At 35.8% G+C, this 14,188-nt stretch overlaps 1 protein-coding gene across 3 annotated transcripts; it reads right to left on the bottom strand.

Annotated features, from left to right (window-relative positions):
- Positions 1-6,484: 6,484 nt before the first annotated feature.
- LOC111800055 (cysteine protease ATG4) lies at positions 6,485-12,992 on the bottom strand. 3 transcript variants are annotated; one of them, XM_087125065.1, is made up of 9 exons: positions 12,681-12,987; positions 11,085-11,347; positions 10,895-10,980; positions 10,660-10,710; positions 10,180-10,559; positions 8,067-8,205; positions 7,313-7,368; positions 7,104-7,174; positions 6,485-7,002 (listed from the first exon to the last, which is right to left on the bottom strand). In XM_087125065.1, exons 2-9 carry the CDS (start codon positions 11,290-11,292, stop codon positions 6,794-6,796), a joined length of 1,200 nt encoding a protein of 399 aa, XP_086981191.1. In that variant the 5' UTR covers positions 11,293-11,347; positions 12,681-12,987; the 3' UTR covers positions 6,485-6,793. The 3 variants fall into 3 exon arrangements, 2 of the variants coding, with proteins under 2 accessions (XP_086981191.1, XP_023539414.2); XM_023683646.2 differs by having other exon boundaries at positions 11,085-11,554; positions 12,681-12,986; XR_015421540.1 differs by lacking the exon at positions 6,485-7,002 and adding an exon at positions 7,868-7,932 and having other exon boundaries at positions 11,085-11,554; positions 12,681-12,992.
- Between the last annotated feature and the right edge of the window lie 1,196 nt (positions 12,993-14,188).

Consider the following 14,188-nt stretch of genomic DNA (forward strand, 5'->3'; position numbering starts at 1 on the left):
ATATTTTTAACACACAACTTCTATAATTCTTCAATCCTCAATTGTTCAAAGCCTCCTTTCTTGATGCTCTCTCCAAACCTCCATTTTTTGTTGCTCTCTCCAAGCTTCCAATTCTCTTCATCTTATTCTTGGAAGGGATTTTTATTGTAATGTGAGGAAATAGTTGTGAATGCTCAAATTGTCAAATCTACTATTTTAGAGAGTTGTAGTGTGTTACTACACAATTCCAATAGTACTGGTTTGATCTTGAGCCGTGGAAAGGATTGAGTTTGCTCTTGAACTTGTAAAAAGAGCGGTGTAGTGGTTGGACTTTGATCCGTGAAAAGAGTCAAGAAAGTTCTTCATTTAAATTCTCAAGAGGCGCTTGTGAAGTGGAGTAGGTCGAGTTTGACCGAACCACTATAAACCTTGTCATATTTTCTAACACTTTCGTACTTAATTTCAAAATTATTATTGGGATTTATTGCAGGTTCCAGTTGATTATTGTTTTGACTTGAACTATTTTGTTTTAGTAATTATCATCTTCTACCTATTGATAAAAAGTTTCATAATTAAAAAAATTAATCACCTTTATTTTATCATTAAAACTCTATTCACTCCTCTAGAGTTGCCATATCTATACAACACATGTATTATAATCACGTTGAAATGTTATATATATTTATAATTATATTTTTATTAAAAATCTTATTACAACTATTTCAAGTTATTCTGGGATTTACTACTCTGTTATTTACGGTCTGTATTTACCTTTGCTTGTATATTTAGTTTGTGGTTTTTAATTCCTTAATCTTTTTTTATTTTTTTTATCTATTGCCTTTTAATTATGTTATCATGTGTTACAAATTTTGAGTGGATCTCTATTTTCAAATATTTCCTTATCTTAGTGTTTCCTATTCATAAGTTTTCTTGGCCATTCTATTTTTAATCTATTCATTGGGCTAGTGATAAAAATTTAATCTAATATTACTCCTCTGATTTGGTAGAATTCATATATATGATTGACATTTAGTTTTTAACTCAAAGCTAAATCATTGTAATAATTGAATGAAGATCTAACGACCCTGATTTCTAAAAAAAAATAGGATAAAAGAAAATAAAGATTTAATATATACCTTATTGATCAAATCTATCTTATTGTTTTTTCTGTTTGTTTTTGCAGTTGTTACTTTCTGGCGTAAGAATGGGTTGAGAAGAGATAATTGTGGGAAGGGATGAGAGGTTAGTGGAGAGAAGTGGGGGAAATGTTGTTTTTGTTGTTTATTTATTTATTATTATTATTATTTTAACAACTTTTTTATAATTATTTTTATTTCTTTATTTCTTTATTTATTTTTTGCTATTATGGCTTGGAAAATTAAGTGAATTTTGAAATGTCTGCAATAAAGTATAAATATTGTAACTTAAAATAACTAACTTAATTGCTTACCTTTTTCTTAGATATCTAATTATTTGATGTTGTGCTTTCTATGTGACCCATTAAAGTCTTCCCTAAAACACTAACAATGAGATCTTTAATAGTAATATATATTATTATATATATTATTATACACGTACTTATGAACGTATATGTATAAAGATTCTATTCATACTTATAGACATTTAAAGATTCTATTCATGCAAATGCGATAATGTTTACATGAAGCCTAACACATGAGTCATTCTAAAATTTAGAGAAATAGTTTGCAGAAAGTTTGAACTTGAAATTTATGTCATGGGCTCTATAGATTGATTTAGGGCTCTATAGATTGATTTAGATTTCAAAGAACATAATCAAACTTTCATTAAGGATAAATTCGTGACACCAACTTAAGCTAATCAGGTCAGTGGTTCCACTATCAATTTGGTTGAAAGAATTGTCTTATATATGATGGCACGTGTCCCATGGCTCCAGCATGTGTCATATGCTTGAATGTTATGTTATGCTATGTTATGCTATGCTATGATATGATATGATATGATATGATATGATATGATAAGTCTTGTATTGTGTAATTCTAAATTATGATAAACTATGTTGGATAATGATACACTACGCTATGTACTGATATGCTATATTATGTCATGTCATGTTACACCATGTCAAGCTATGTTATGCCATGATAAACCATGTTATGATATGATCATGTCATGATGTATAAAAGTGATCAAATTTAGATGCCATGATGCATAAATGTACGAATAAACATAATTATAAAATAGTTAAAATAATAATAATAATAAAATTAATTAATTAAAAAAAAAAATCTTTCCCCACTTCTCTCCACTAACCTCTCATCTCTTCCCACAATTATCTCTCCTCAACTTATCTTTATGCCAGCATTACTGCAAAAAAGAAACAGAAAATCAATAATCTTAAGATTTACTTGAGAAAAAAATGAGAATGACCTTTACCTAGTTGAGATTCACCGGAGATTTGAGTGAAAATAGATCTGATCTATATATTAAATCTTTATTTTCTTTTATCCTATTTTTTTTTAGAAATCACAACTAGATCTTCATTGAATTATTACAATGATCTAGCTTTTTGAGTTAGAAACTAAATGTCAATCATTTATACGATTCTAGTCCATCACGTTAAATTAGTAATATTAGATCAAATTTTTATCAGTAGCCAAATGAATAGATGATAGAATGGCCCAGAAAACTTTTGAATAGGAAACACTGAGATAAGGAAAGATTTGGAAACAGAGATCACTGGAAATTCGGAAGGCATGATAACAGAATTAAAAGGAAACAGATAAAAAAATAAAAAGAAAATTAGGGAATTAAAAACCACAAACTAAATATAGAGGGAAAGAGGTAAACAGTAAATACATAGAGTTTACATAGAGTATTTACTTTCTTATACCGTAACCATGAAAAATAAGATTTTTAATAAAAATATAATTATAGATATATAACATTTCAGACTTTTAACAATGGACGAATGTAAATTAGAGAAATAATGTTGTAGAGTTCAAACCTGAAACTAATGTCATGGGCTCATATAGGTTAACTCGGATTTCAAAGGACGGAATCGAACTTTAATTAAAGATATATTCGTGACAACGACTTAAGTTGGTCAGGTAAGTGACCTTACTATCGGCATGGTTATATTTGATGTTGACACGTGCACTGTGGTTCTGCACGTGTCATATATATTGATATGTGTGAATTGTCTGTGGATCGATATGCTTTCTATATGTTATGTTATGTTATAATATGTGGATTGTATGATAATAATTATGGTACGATGTGCTCTAGGAGATGTTTGAGATAAGATACGAGAATGATGCACAAAACGAAATGTAACGATAGGAGTAAGATACATTCATGAAACGTTAAGGTTAGGTTACACACCGGAGTGCTATGGATAGAAGAGATTGATGAAAGAATACGGTTAGGTTATGGGTAGAAAGGGATAGGTTTGTGATAGATTGATAGAACGATGGCGTTAGAATACGTTCTGGTGATGATATGACTAAGGTACGTTACGTAATGATATGTCCGTGATAGGTATAAGAACGTTAAGGCTATGGTAAGTTAGAGAACGATATGACTATGAAGTGTTTACGTTATGACTTGTTTATGATATGATGTATTGTATGCTAGATTATTGTGCTTAAGTACGTAGTTATGTGAACGGCTTTTAGTATGATGTGATGTGTAATGCATGTAACGATGTGTGGTCCTTGAACGATTATGGCTTGTTGTATGAGTATTGGAATGTAACTGAATGAATTGTATGACATGAAATACGGTAAATTGCATGATACATAACCCCGCTAGGAATATGTATGATATGTAACGAAATGAGAATGAGAATGACATGTAAGCATGAAAACGTGACACGGGGTTATGTTCATTAAATGATGACTGTAGGACTAGTGGGACCTCATGCATATTGTGTGATCATGCATTTGGGGGGATATCCCTATCCCATCACGAGGGTACGAACGTGTACATCCAAATGGCAGGACAACGATCGTTATGCCCTGCATAACGCTGCCGTGACGGTTTTAGTTTTAACAGGTCCCGGTAGGCCCCTAGAGCATGCCCACCGGCTAGGGACAGTGGCCCAGCGGTGTGTGAACTAGCTGGTGAGCCCATACTCGCACGTATGGGCTGCGTGTAGAGTATATGGTATATGTCCACGATTACCTGTTAAGATTACACCGTAGAGAAAACGAAACGAAATGAAACGAAACGAAACGAAACGAAAGATAGGTCCCATCATTTCATTGCATGTGATTGTTGCATTTAACCCCAATAGTGGGGTCACTTACTGAGTATTTCTATAAATATTCAAGCCATGTGCTACTACATTTTTCAGGTTAAGGCAAGACATCCCTGTACGGCTGACGACGGCATCGCAACTCGAGATCATGGCACATGCATAGGATAGTGGCATTTATTTTCTTAGACTTAGGATAGAATAGAATGTTTTAAACTTAAACGCTTAATTATTTTATTTCGAGTCTTTTTTGTGTCATTTTAAAGATGTTTTCGAAACAAGTAAGTCCATGGCTGTGTTTTACGTTAAAGGTTATGTTTTATGGAATTTAAATGAAGTCTTCCGCATTCAATGTTTATGGTACGTATACAGTAGTGACCTTAAATTAAGTAGAAAATTTCGGGTCGTTACAATAAACCTCCATAAAAAAAGGTCATAGAAGCTAAACTATGTAATCTGAAATGCACCAGAATTATGTAAGCATAATTCACACACTTGCTATGTTAGAGACATTTGGAGGTTTGTTTTGCATTACATATTATGTTGACCATAAGCTATGGAGACATCGTGCATTTTTTTTGTGACACGTGTATTGAGATATTTCTCCATTATGATGTGTAAAGACGCATATAATGTGATATATGATTTATGACATTATATTTACCATGATGCATTAAATGACGTTTTATTTACCATGATGTATTAAATGATATTATATTTATCATGATGTATTAAATGACATTATATTTATCATGATGTATTAACGGTCATTTCTCTCGTGGTGTTCGACAAAGAGCCCATTAGCGAGTGTTGTTCTAACAAGTTAGGCTCAAGGGGTGTGCGAGCCCACCTCGTGGACCCATTCTCACACGCAATGGTCATATATGGAGAAATACTATACATCCAACCTTACCTAGATGGAAAAGCTATCTAAGGTCATGATATACCATGATAAAAGGATAAGTCCCCCCATATTACATGTGCATGTACTCCTAGACCCTAATAGTGGTGTCACTTACTGAATTTTTCTTAAAATACTCAATACTCAAACTATATAGTATTCTTAAAGACCATAGAATTGGTACTAGGGTAGCTACATTTTTATTCTACTTATTAGTCAGGGTTAGTATAGAATATTATTTATTTCCTAGTTTTCGTTAGTTCGTTTGTTTTTCGTTTCTTAAATGTTGTTGGTTTGATTTAAAAATTTTATTTTTAAGGTGTAAGTGCATGACATCGTTTATGAACTATTTAAAATGAATGTTTAAGCATAACAATGACAAGTCAGGAATATTGTAGCAGCTCTATTTTAGTAGGAAAATAGAGCCATTACATAGAGCTTCTAAATATCATGATTTAAAAACCAAGTGGTGAAAGTGTTAGAGGCTAGCAAACAGGTCAACGCCAACAAGTGACGTAGTATGTCATAAGGAATGCATGGGATTACCGAGGCTGTCAAGTGCCAATCCAAATTTTGAATCTTAGTTTAAATCCAAGGCACACGAAATTACACCTATTAACAGAGGAAGCATTTGAGAGCTTAAAGAAAAGTTAGCCACCACACTAGAGCTTACAAAGAGTTTCTTAGGATCCTGTATTCAAACTTGAGAGTTGATGTGCTCGAATGAGCAATGAGATATCTCTAATAGAGGAAGCTCGTCATTATGAGAAATAGCTTAAATGGAATGCCAAGATATTCAAGAAAGTAACTCCCAAATAGCCTCTACAACTCAAATGAATAACAATGCTCTGGCGAGCAATGTGATAGGGTGTGGTTATGATAAAGGCCCAAGTTACCACATGAAAAGACACTACAAAGACTATTTTTCATGAGATGGTAAGTACCACAAAAGTCATATCAATGTTAAGTTACCTGACATTCAAAGGTTAAATTAGGTCCAAAACATCTATTTCATGAAGGCGGGAGTGCATGACAATGTCAAAAGTGAATTGTTTTAGAATAATTTTTCACACGACCTTATTTTAAACAAAAAGTAGAGCCATTACAAGTAGGTAACAACAAACGATTAACTAATGCAATAAAATTGTTTAAAGTCAATACCTTGCATGAAATTCTGATAGCATTCACATGCAAGTGCAGTTGCCTGATTCTTCTCAAATATCTTATATCCGAACGTCTTATTCTTAGGCAATGCAAAACCTTCCACCAACCCCTAAAAGGTCAAACTTTCCAGGCCTTTCTGTTTCATGAACTAAAAAAAGAAGACATTATACATAATTTTCCTAGTTTTCTAAGTAATCAGAGCATTAATAATTCATTATGAATTGGAATTGAACCTGCTTATTATACACATACACACGAATGTAGGCTAACCTCATCCGGAAATGAACCAAGAATAAACAAATTCAACAAATAAAAACCTAAATTAGCTTAATGCATTTTGCACAAGTAACACTAAATAAACTAAAACAATTGACATATTAGGCATACCCTTCCCATCTATTCAGTCATATTAGCCAGAAAGCTCAACGGAACTTCGAAGTCTAAAGCTGAAATTCAGGACGAATCGACTAACAACTCCTCCCAGATTCCCCAAAGTGTTCTTTGTTTTTTCATCAGAGTAATTGCCAGTCATCCTCCTGCGCCCCTCCTTCGTCTGGCACGTGCACATCGGCATTGTCCACTACTAATCTACTACCATCATTCAATGCATTGCCGTGTCTCACTGAATTTGAGGAATGTGTTTCAGCAACTGTAAATAATGGAGCTCCGTATGAGTCGCCTGCTAACTTTGATGCCCGATGACAGAAGTCATCAAAATCATCTGGCACCATAAAAGAAAGGAAACCAAGATTAAGTTCTACAAAATGATGTGCTTCAATCAAGTTCCCATCCTCAATGATGCAGCTAGAGTGGTGTGCAAACCTTTGTCTCGACAATAAAACCCGATTGCTAGAGAAGGATCTATTGATTCTAACGGGATGTGACGGATGACACTACAGAAACCAACATAGATATATATAAATGAGAGACCAAAAAAAAAAAAAGAAGAAAGAATGAAAGGAAGAATGAAAGGCAAGAGAGAAAAAAAAAAACAGTAAACCATGAGAAATTTATGAGATGGAAACACTCACTTGCAGTGATAAGAGGAAGTATCAGCCTCCAGGTCATCCTTGTCAATATTAACTACCTATAATGTAAGCATTGCTAGACAGTCATTACCTACGACAGCAAATTGATATGAACAAGCAAATTGTGCAACAAAGATTAAGCATAAGGAACAAAGACGTGCTCTTGTTTGAAGAATGAAGATCACAACACAATGGGTGGGATTAAACAAAAGTTAATATGTGAAAATTTTCTTATGCATACTGCAATTCTCAAATAAAGAATCAAAATTCATAGCCATAATCATAATGAAAACATATTTTTCCACGATTCCATAGTTCGTGACGAAGGCTATAGAGTATATCCTAAACCAAATAAATATATAATTGAGAGATTGAACATTTTATCCAACTAAGATTTATTTACAAAAAAGTACATCTATCCTAGAGAGAGACATTTGTTCAGATAATAGAGTTAAGAAAAGTACTACATTGTAACATTCATTACTTTGCTGAATCCACATGACTACAATTGATCATAACGCCTGCAAGTTCTAAGTGGTACTATAAAACATTTCAGACCTTAATTCAAGTTTCTAACACGTATGTAGACTTGTTCCGGATTCACAAAGCATCCAGCTGGAGCACTAAAAACCAGAATATTGCAAGTTTATTATTTCTCTATTAGTGTCACCACACTGATATCACATATCAGACACATAAGAACGCAAGGATAATTTAGACATTCTTCAAAGAGGGTGTCCAAAAGAAATTAATGTACCTGCTGAACCTCATGTGGATCAAGGTAAAAGGCATTTTCATCTTGAACACCCACGATGTATGTTGAAGCACCAGCTTTCCCCCCCAAGATCCCGAGACTTTGGGGAAAGGTAAATGTTGCTCGTAATGATGGGATGTACCTTCAGAAGTTGCATAAATATGTTGAGCTTAAATTTCTAAGCTCCAATTTCTACTAGTCAAACTACAAATATAACATATAGGTCCCCATATTAGTCAAGCGAGCCTGCTATATTATAGCAAACAAGCGAGCAAACACACAAAATACATCTTCATGACAATCAATAAAAGTTTATAACATGAATAAAGATTTCAAGACCTTTATTAAGACTTGGTAAACGGTGTTCGGAAATTGGCAATCTCAGGTCATGGCTGGTAGGGCAAGGGACCATGAAGTGCATAACCATCAACGTTTTTGTTATCATGGCTTATAAATTGGACATAAATAGAATTTTTGTTGATATGAACACGGATTTAAAGGCAATGAGCAGTTGCCTGATGCAGGGAGAGATGCTATGCTGCGAGTTAGAAAATAACATCATCCACTAAATTGCATTCCCGTTGTTTATATTTTGAAACAAAATTGTTTGAGAATAATGGAAATAGGAGAGTCAAACCGCTAAGGGTTATGTCCAATGGAAATCTCTCATTCTGCTTCTTAATCCAGTGCTAAATTGCTTTTCAAATTGCTTCAGACAGTCGTCCTCAAACTACACGTCTTTTCACAAGAATAAGAGAGATTAGGCTCCAACAATACTGATAGGAAGAGCGACAATCTCAACCAACAGATAGAAGAGATTGACAATTGAGCCCATCACAGATCAAAGCAATTGTATCAAGTTCATAATGAATCCCTATTCACCTCAACATCAGGTGAAACAATCGATCCTGCAGAAGTTCTCAGCCCTAACTTGACCCATTCAATGGCACAATAAATTTGCTTGACCAAATTTCCCATCAGAATCAGCATATGTTTAAAAGAAAGCAACAAATAAAAAGGAAGAGAAAAGAATAAAAAAGACATAAGAGGAAATGGGGAACTCACATGTAATTGGAGGGATGCAAAACACCCTTCTCTATATGCATAAAAAATCCTTGGGTATGGGCCTCATGTCCCCCTTTATAAACCTATTTCCAATTAAGGGAATGGCAATTCTTTACCCATTCCCATCCCTTTTCCTATATGATTCCATCATACCAAACAGCCTGAATTTCATCCGATCCTTTGTTACAAGTGATATGTGCTTTAAAAACATACAAGTAATAGTGGAAGGCAATTAAAAACTGACAACACCAAGGTGAATTGACGTCTCTTAGCGATTAGAATTTTCCCCCATTTTTTGGATTTCCAGCTGCATTTTGAACACGAGGGTCTCCCAAAAGGTCAAGTATTTCACCATTTCCAGTTTTTACCAAGGGGGGGAACGAACCTAGATACTTGGGGGCAATGTGCTTAGAGCAGGGTATAAAATTGCCCCTTCTTTAATTTCCTACCCAAAAGATTAATGGCAGTAGCCATAATTTTGTTCAGATCCAATCTTAAAATGAAGGCAAGCCAAAAAACATAACCAAAATTGATATGCTGCAATGAATATCTCGTCTTCAGCAATTTAACAAGCTTACCAGTTGATTTTCGTCTGGTTAAAGCCACATTTCCTATAAACGTGGTATCACAATTACATTTCCCACTAAATCTTGGATTTTAGCCTCGTGTCCATAAGCAACAAACATCTTCACATTTCATTTTTCCAACTTTCTTATCACAAAATCCAATTTAATAATAGACATAAAATCTTCCCCACCCTTCCTTGCAAATCCTCCCATCATGAAGCAATGCTAGACTTAAAAGAACTCAATACATCCACAATTCCCAAACCTATAGGTTCAAATTTGACAACTTATTACCAAAACTTTCAATTTTCAACGAAACTACTAGCATGGAGATGCAGAACTAATAACTAGGGAAAAACTATAGCCTCTAAAAGCACAACATCTAGAACAAGAATTCTATTTCATTGTTATTAAAATGAGTACCCAAAGTATTAAAAAAAGAACAAACAAAACAAAAACGAGGCCTGTAAACAACTATAACATACCTTGGATTGATTTTTTCAAGTCCAAGAACCAAAGGAACTAATAACAGAATGGGAGTCCAATCAAGTTGGCCTTTAGAAAACTGAAAACAATGTCTTGACGCATCGTCAATGCATAAAACTGGAGCACCACCTCTCTCTCCATCTTCGTCTCCAGAAACAATGTAAATAGCCATTGGAAGTTGCTGGTCTTGGGGAGTAGGAGTCTCCCTCTTTAAGCGGACTAGAGTCTCCCATGACCTACATATGGCATATGGTCCCACCCATGACCCAGCAGCAAGGTCATAGGGCCTTCCTGCCTGAAGAAGATTATGGATCGAAAATGCTGATGTTTCCGAGTCACCAAAAAGGTGCAAAATTTCAACATATTCTTTGTCCAGTGGCTGCAAATTAAAGCCAATCAGGTTTATTGCTAGATTTGTTGGGAAATAAACCAGTATGTCAAATAAATCTTCCAGTCTCATCACACCATACAGCCAATACCTTCTGTGAAGTCTTTCTCCAAGATCTTCCTAATCTATGAAAAAGTAATGCCTGTAGATAATATGGAGATTAATAGAAGAAGACAACAATAGAATACCTTTATGGAAAACCTCAAAACCAAAATAAACAAGGTCACTACAAGTAAATAAATAAAAACAAGACACCAGAACTGAGATTGAGAACAACAATGAAAAGAAAAGCATAAACCTCACAAAAATAAATGAAGTATGAACACCTGAGCAACAAGCATTTGGCTGCTTCTAAGCATGCAACCCCAATTTACATCACTGGTGTATTTTGAGTCTTGAATACCATTAAAACCTATAAATGGAGAGGCAAAATATAAGTTAACCGCAAGTTGTCCAGGAAAAATTATGCAAGCTTATGACATAAGTATAACTAAAAGAAAGCATATTTCTTGAAACCTTTACGATAGGTCATCAGAATTCTAGATGAAAAGTCTAGCTCAAATCCTGCTACACTGTCACTAGTAACTGCATCATCAGAAGCCTGATCTTGGGAAATTTTATGGCACACACCGAGGAGCCATATATCACCACCAGAGCTATAAACACCACTCCTGCGAGAACCCAGTATGCGCTCTTGTATTCTCCTCATTGAGCCACTGGTCATAACTCTTCTTACAGTTGTCCAGACATTGTGTCGAGAATGAACTGCCTTCTTTTCACTGACAGAGGACTCCTTGTTATGTTCAAAGACTGAAAAAGTAGATGTAAAGAAGCCTGACCATAAGGAGGCTTTGGAGGATATATGATTTCTAGACCCTAACGTGGGACAAATAGATTGCTGACTTCTATCTACAATATCAGTTACACTTTCAGAAGAGCATGTTGAATTTAGATCTTTCCCCCTTCCCATGAAAATCCTTCATTACCTAGTAAACAAAGAGAGACAAAGGGAATACATCCAATAGGAATGAAGTTAGTTTCAAAAAAAATTCACCAGTCAAAGTTAATATAGAGATAAGAAGAAATAAAAGGGCGAGCCTTTTATAGGAAAAAAAAGGCGAGTTTCTAATAAAGAAGAAAATAAGGATCCTCGAGAAAGCACATGGAATGAAAATACACTACAAAAGAACACGTAAAAGAAAACGCAGGACGAGGGATGATATATTTAATGCCTATATCTACATACCTGGTAAAAGTTGCAAGAGAAAAAACTACAAAATTCATTCATAAAGTGTGTACTAACAAGTGACTAAGAAAACAAAAATGAAAGTACTTTGTATTTCATTTCATTCCCCTTCAAATGAACGATCAATCATGAGTGTCAAGCCATGTTGGCTTTGTAGCTTTGGAACTTTTTAAAGACCTAACAAGATAAAAATAGCTCCAACAAAAGAATAAGACCGACAGGATAATCACAAATTATCTTAAACATATTCGTCCAAATTGAGGCATCAAACCTGGCGAATAACTAAGAAAAAAAAACAGCATAATGATTCACCAAAAACAAACCCTCATTGACAGATATTTGACGATCAACATAAACAAACTATTATTGAACTCTCAACTTCCATTTTGATGAAGGCCGATTAAGAGATATCTTATAAAGATAGCTGCATTCAATAGATATAAATAGACAAAACAAAAAAGAAGAATCAGAATGGAATGCGTTAAGCAAGACCATGATTGGTTAAAGCGTTTTCCAAGTTTACCACAATGATTTCTGGTTTTCAAAGTCGCGTGCTCATGACAAAGTTAATTATGACAAGTGATAACATGATATCCCTGTCAAAGGCAGCCAAGACAGTAGATGGTAAGAATTTGGTAGCGCTACGAGGGTAAGATGGGCTGACTCCAAGATTAAAACTGCGAAGTCATGAACGGACCACTGAAAGCGAACAAACCCATTCGAACTGGCAGAAAATAAGAGGCGGTGATCAGAGAGATGAAGAAAACCCCAAGTAGCCAAAACATGAGAGAAATCGAGAGAACAAAGAACAGAAGACCAATTCGCCACAGAAACAAGAACAATCAGATACATAAAAAAAAACAAACCTACTCAAAGGCGTTAAAATCCAGCATCCTCTATTCGGCGAGAGAGACTCCGAGGAAGAAGCAATCAAAGTTGGAATTCTATTTGAAATAATGGGCTCCCAATTTCACAAAATTGTGAGGCTTCAACCGCGAGCGATCAAGAATTGATTGTAATTGCGTAGGCGATGAGGTTCCAAGAAGATAAAAACTGGGTTCGATCGACGTCAAAGAGGGAACAAGGATTGGTTCTTGGAGCTCTTTCTTTCCTTTCAGGTGAGCTTCGAGTTGGAATGAGTTGTCGCTGAGCTGAGTTTGGGCTCTATCACTTGGGCTGCTCAGTGACACAATCGCACTTTCGAAGGCAGCGGACTAGCGATTGTGCGGCACTCACTTTCCAGCGACAAGTGAGTTAAGCCAATTTGTTCTTGCGTCGCCTACGGCCAAGCGACGTACGGTCGAGCCTCTAGCCTCGGTTTTTAAAAGAAGGTTTTAGAAAACGAGGAGAGAGAGAGATTTTTGAAAGAGAGATTTTAGAAAGAGACGTTATATAAGCAAGCAAGAGAAAGATAACAACGGCTTAGCATATATAACCTTGGGTAGGGAGAAGTTGACGACTAGTCATATCCCCCTATAGTACATTCTGGGCCATTTTAGTTCTGTCAGGCCTAGACATGATTTTCTTGAGGTGTCATACGCTCTAGAATTACAAAGGGAAAAACACTAGAATGAAAAGACATGACAAGGGTTTGGCTTGTCATGGGCATGCGGCCATGGGCAACAGGCCCTGGACAGGCATGACCGTGACATGGCTTGTCATGGGCATGCGGCCATGGGCAACAGGCCCTGGACAGGCATGACCGTGACATCCTCCCCCACCTAATTGGTTGACGTCCCCGTCAACCGACTACTTTCATACCTTGCGATGTGGGTGGCGGCGGAGTTCAGATCTTCGGCGCGTTCCCAGCTTGTTTCCTCTGTAGGGAGATTCTTCCATTTGACAAGGAATTCACGAATCGTCCGTACAGGTCTTCCTATCTTCCTAACCCTGTCGGCTAGGATCTCTTCCACTTCCTTTGTTTCTTTTTGTTTCAGATCGATGCTCGGTCTTGTGGTTGTATTTCGATGGTCGTCGTCTGGATCAGGGTGATAGGGCTTCAAGTTGCTCACATGAATGACGGGGTGAATTTTCATCCATGCGGGGAGTGCAACTCGGTAGGAGGTAGCCCCAATCTTTTTAAGGACTTCAACCGGGCCTTCGTATTTACGAACTAATCTCTGGTCCTTTCGGCTACGAAACCTGATCTGTTCTGGTCTCAGCTTGATAAGGACTTGATCTCCTGCACGGAAATGAAGGGGGCGACGCTTCTTGTCCGCCCATTTCTTCATATGCTTGGAAGCCTTCTCTAAATATGCTCGGGCTATATCTGTCGTCTGCTTCCATTCTCTTGTAAAGTTGTGAGCTTGAGGGTTTTTTCCTGCATAAGGATGATCAATAATATGGGGTAAGGCCGGTTGTCGTCCACTTACAA

This window comes from Cucurbita pepo, chromosome 1, assembly GCF_057944985.1.
Source record: "Cucurbita pepo subsp. pepo isolate OVF chromosome 1, ASM5794498v1, whole genome shotgun sequence".
In the NCBI taxonomy this organism is placed as follows: Eukaryota; Viridiplantae; Streptophyta; class Magnoliopsida; order Cucurbitales; family Cucurbitaceae; genus Cucurbita; species Cucurbita pepo.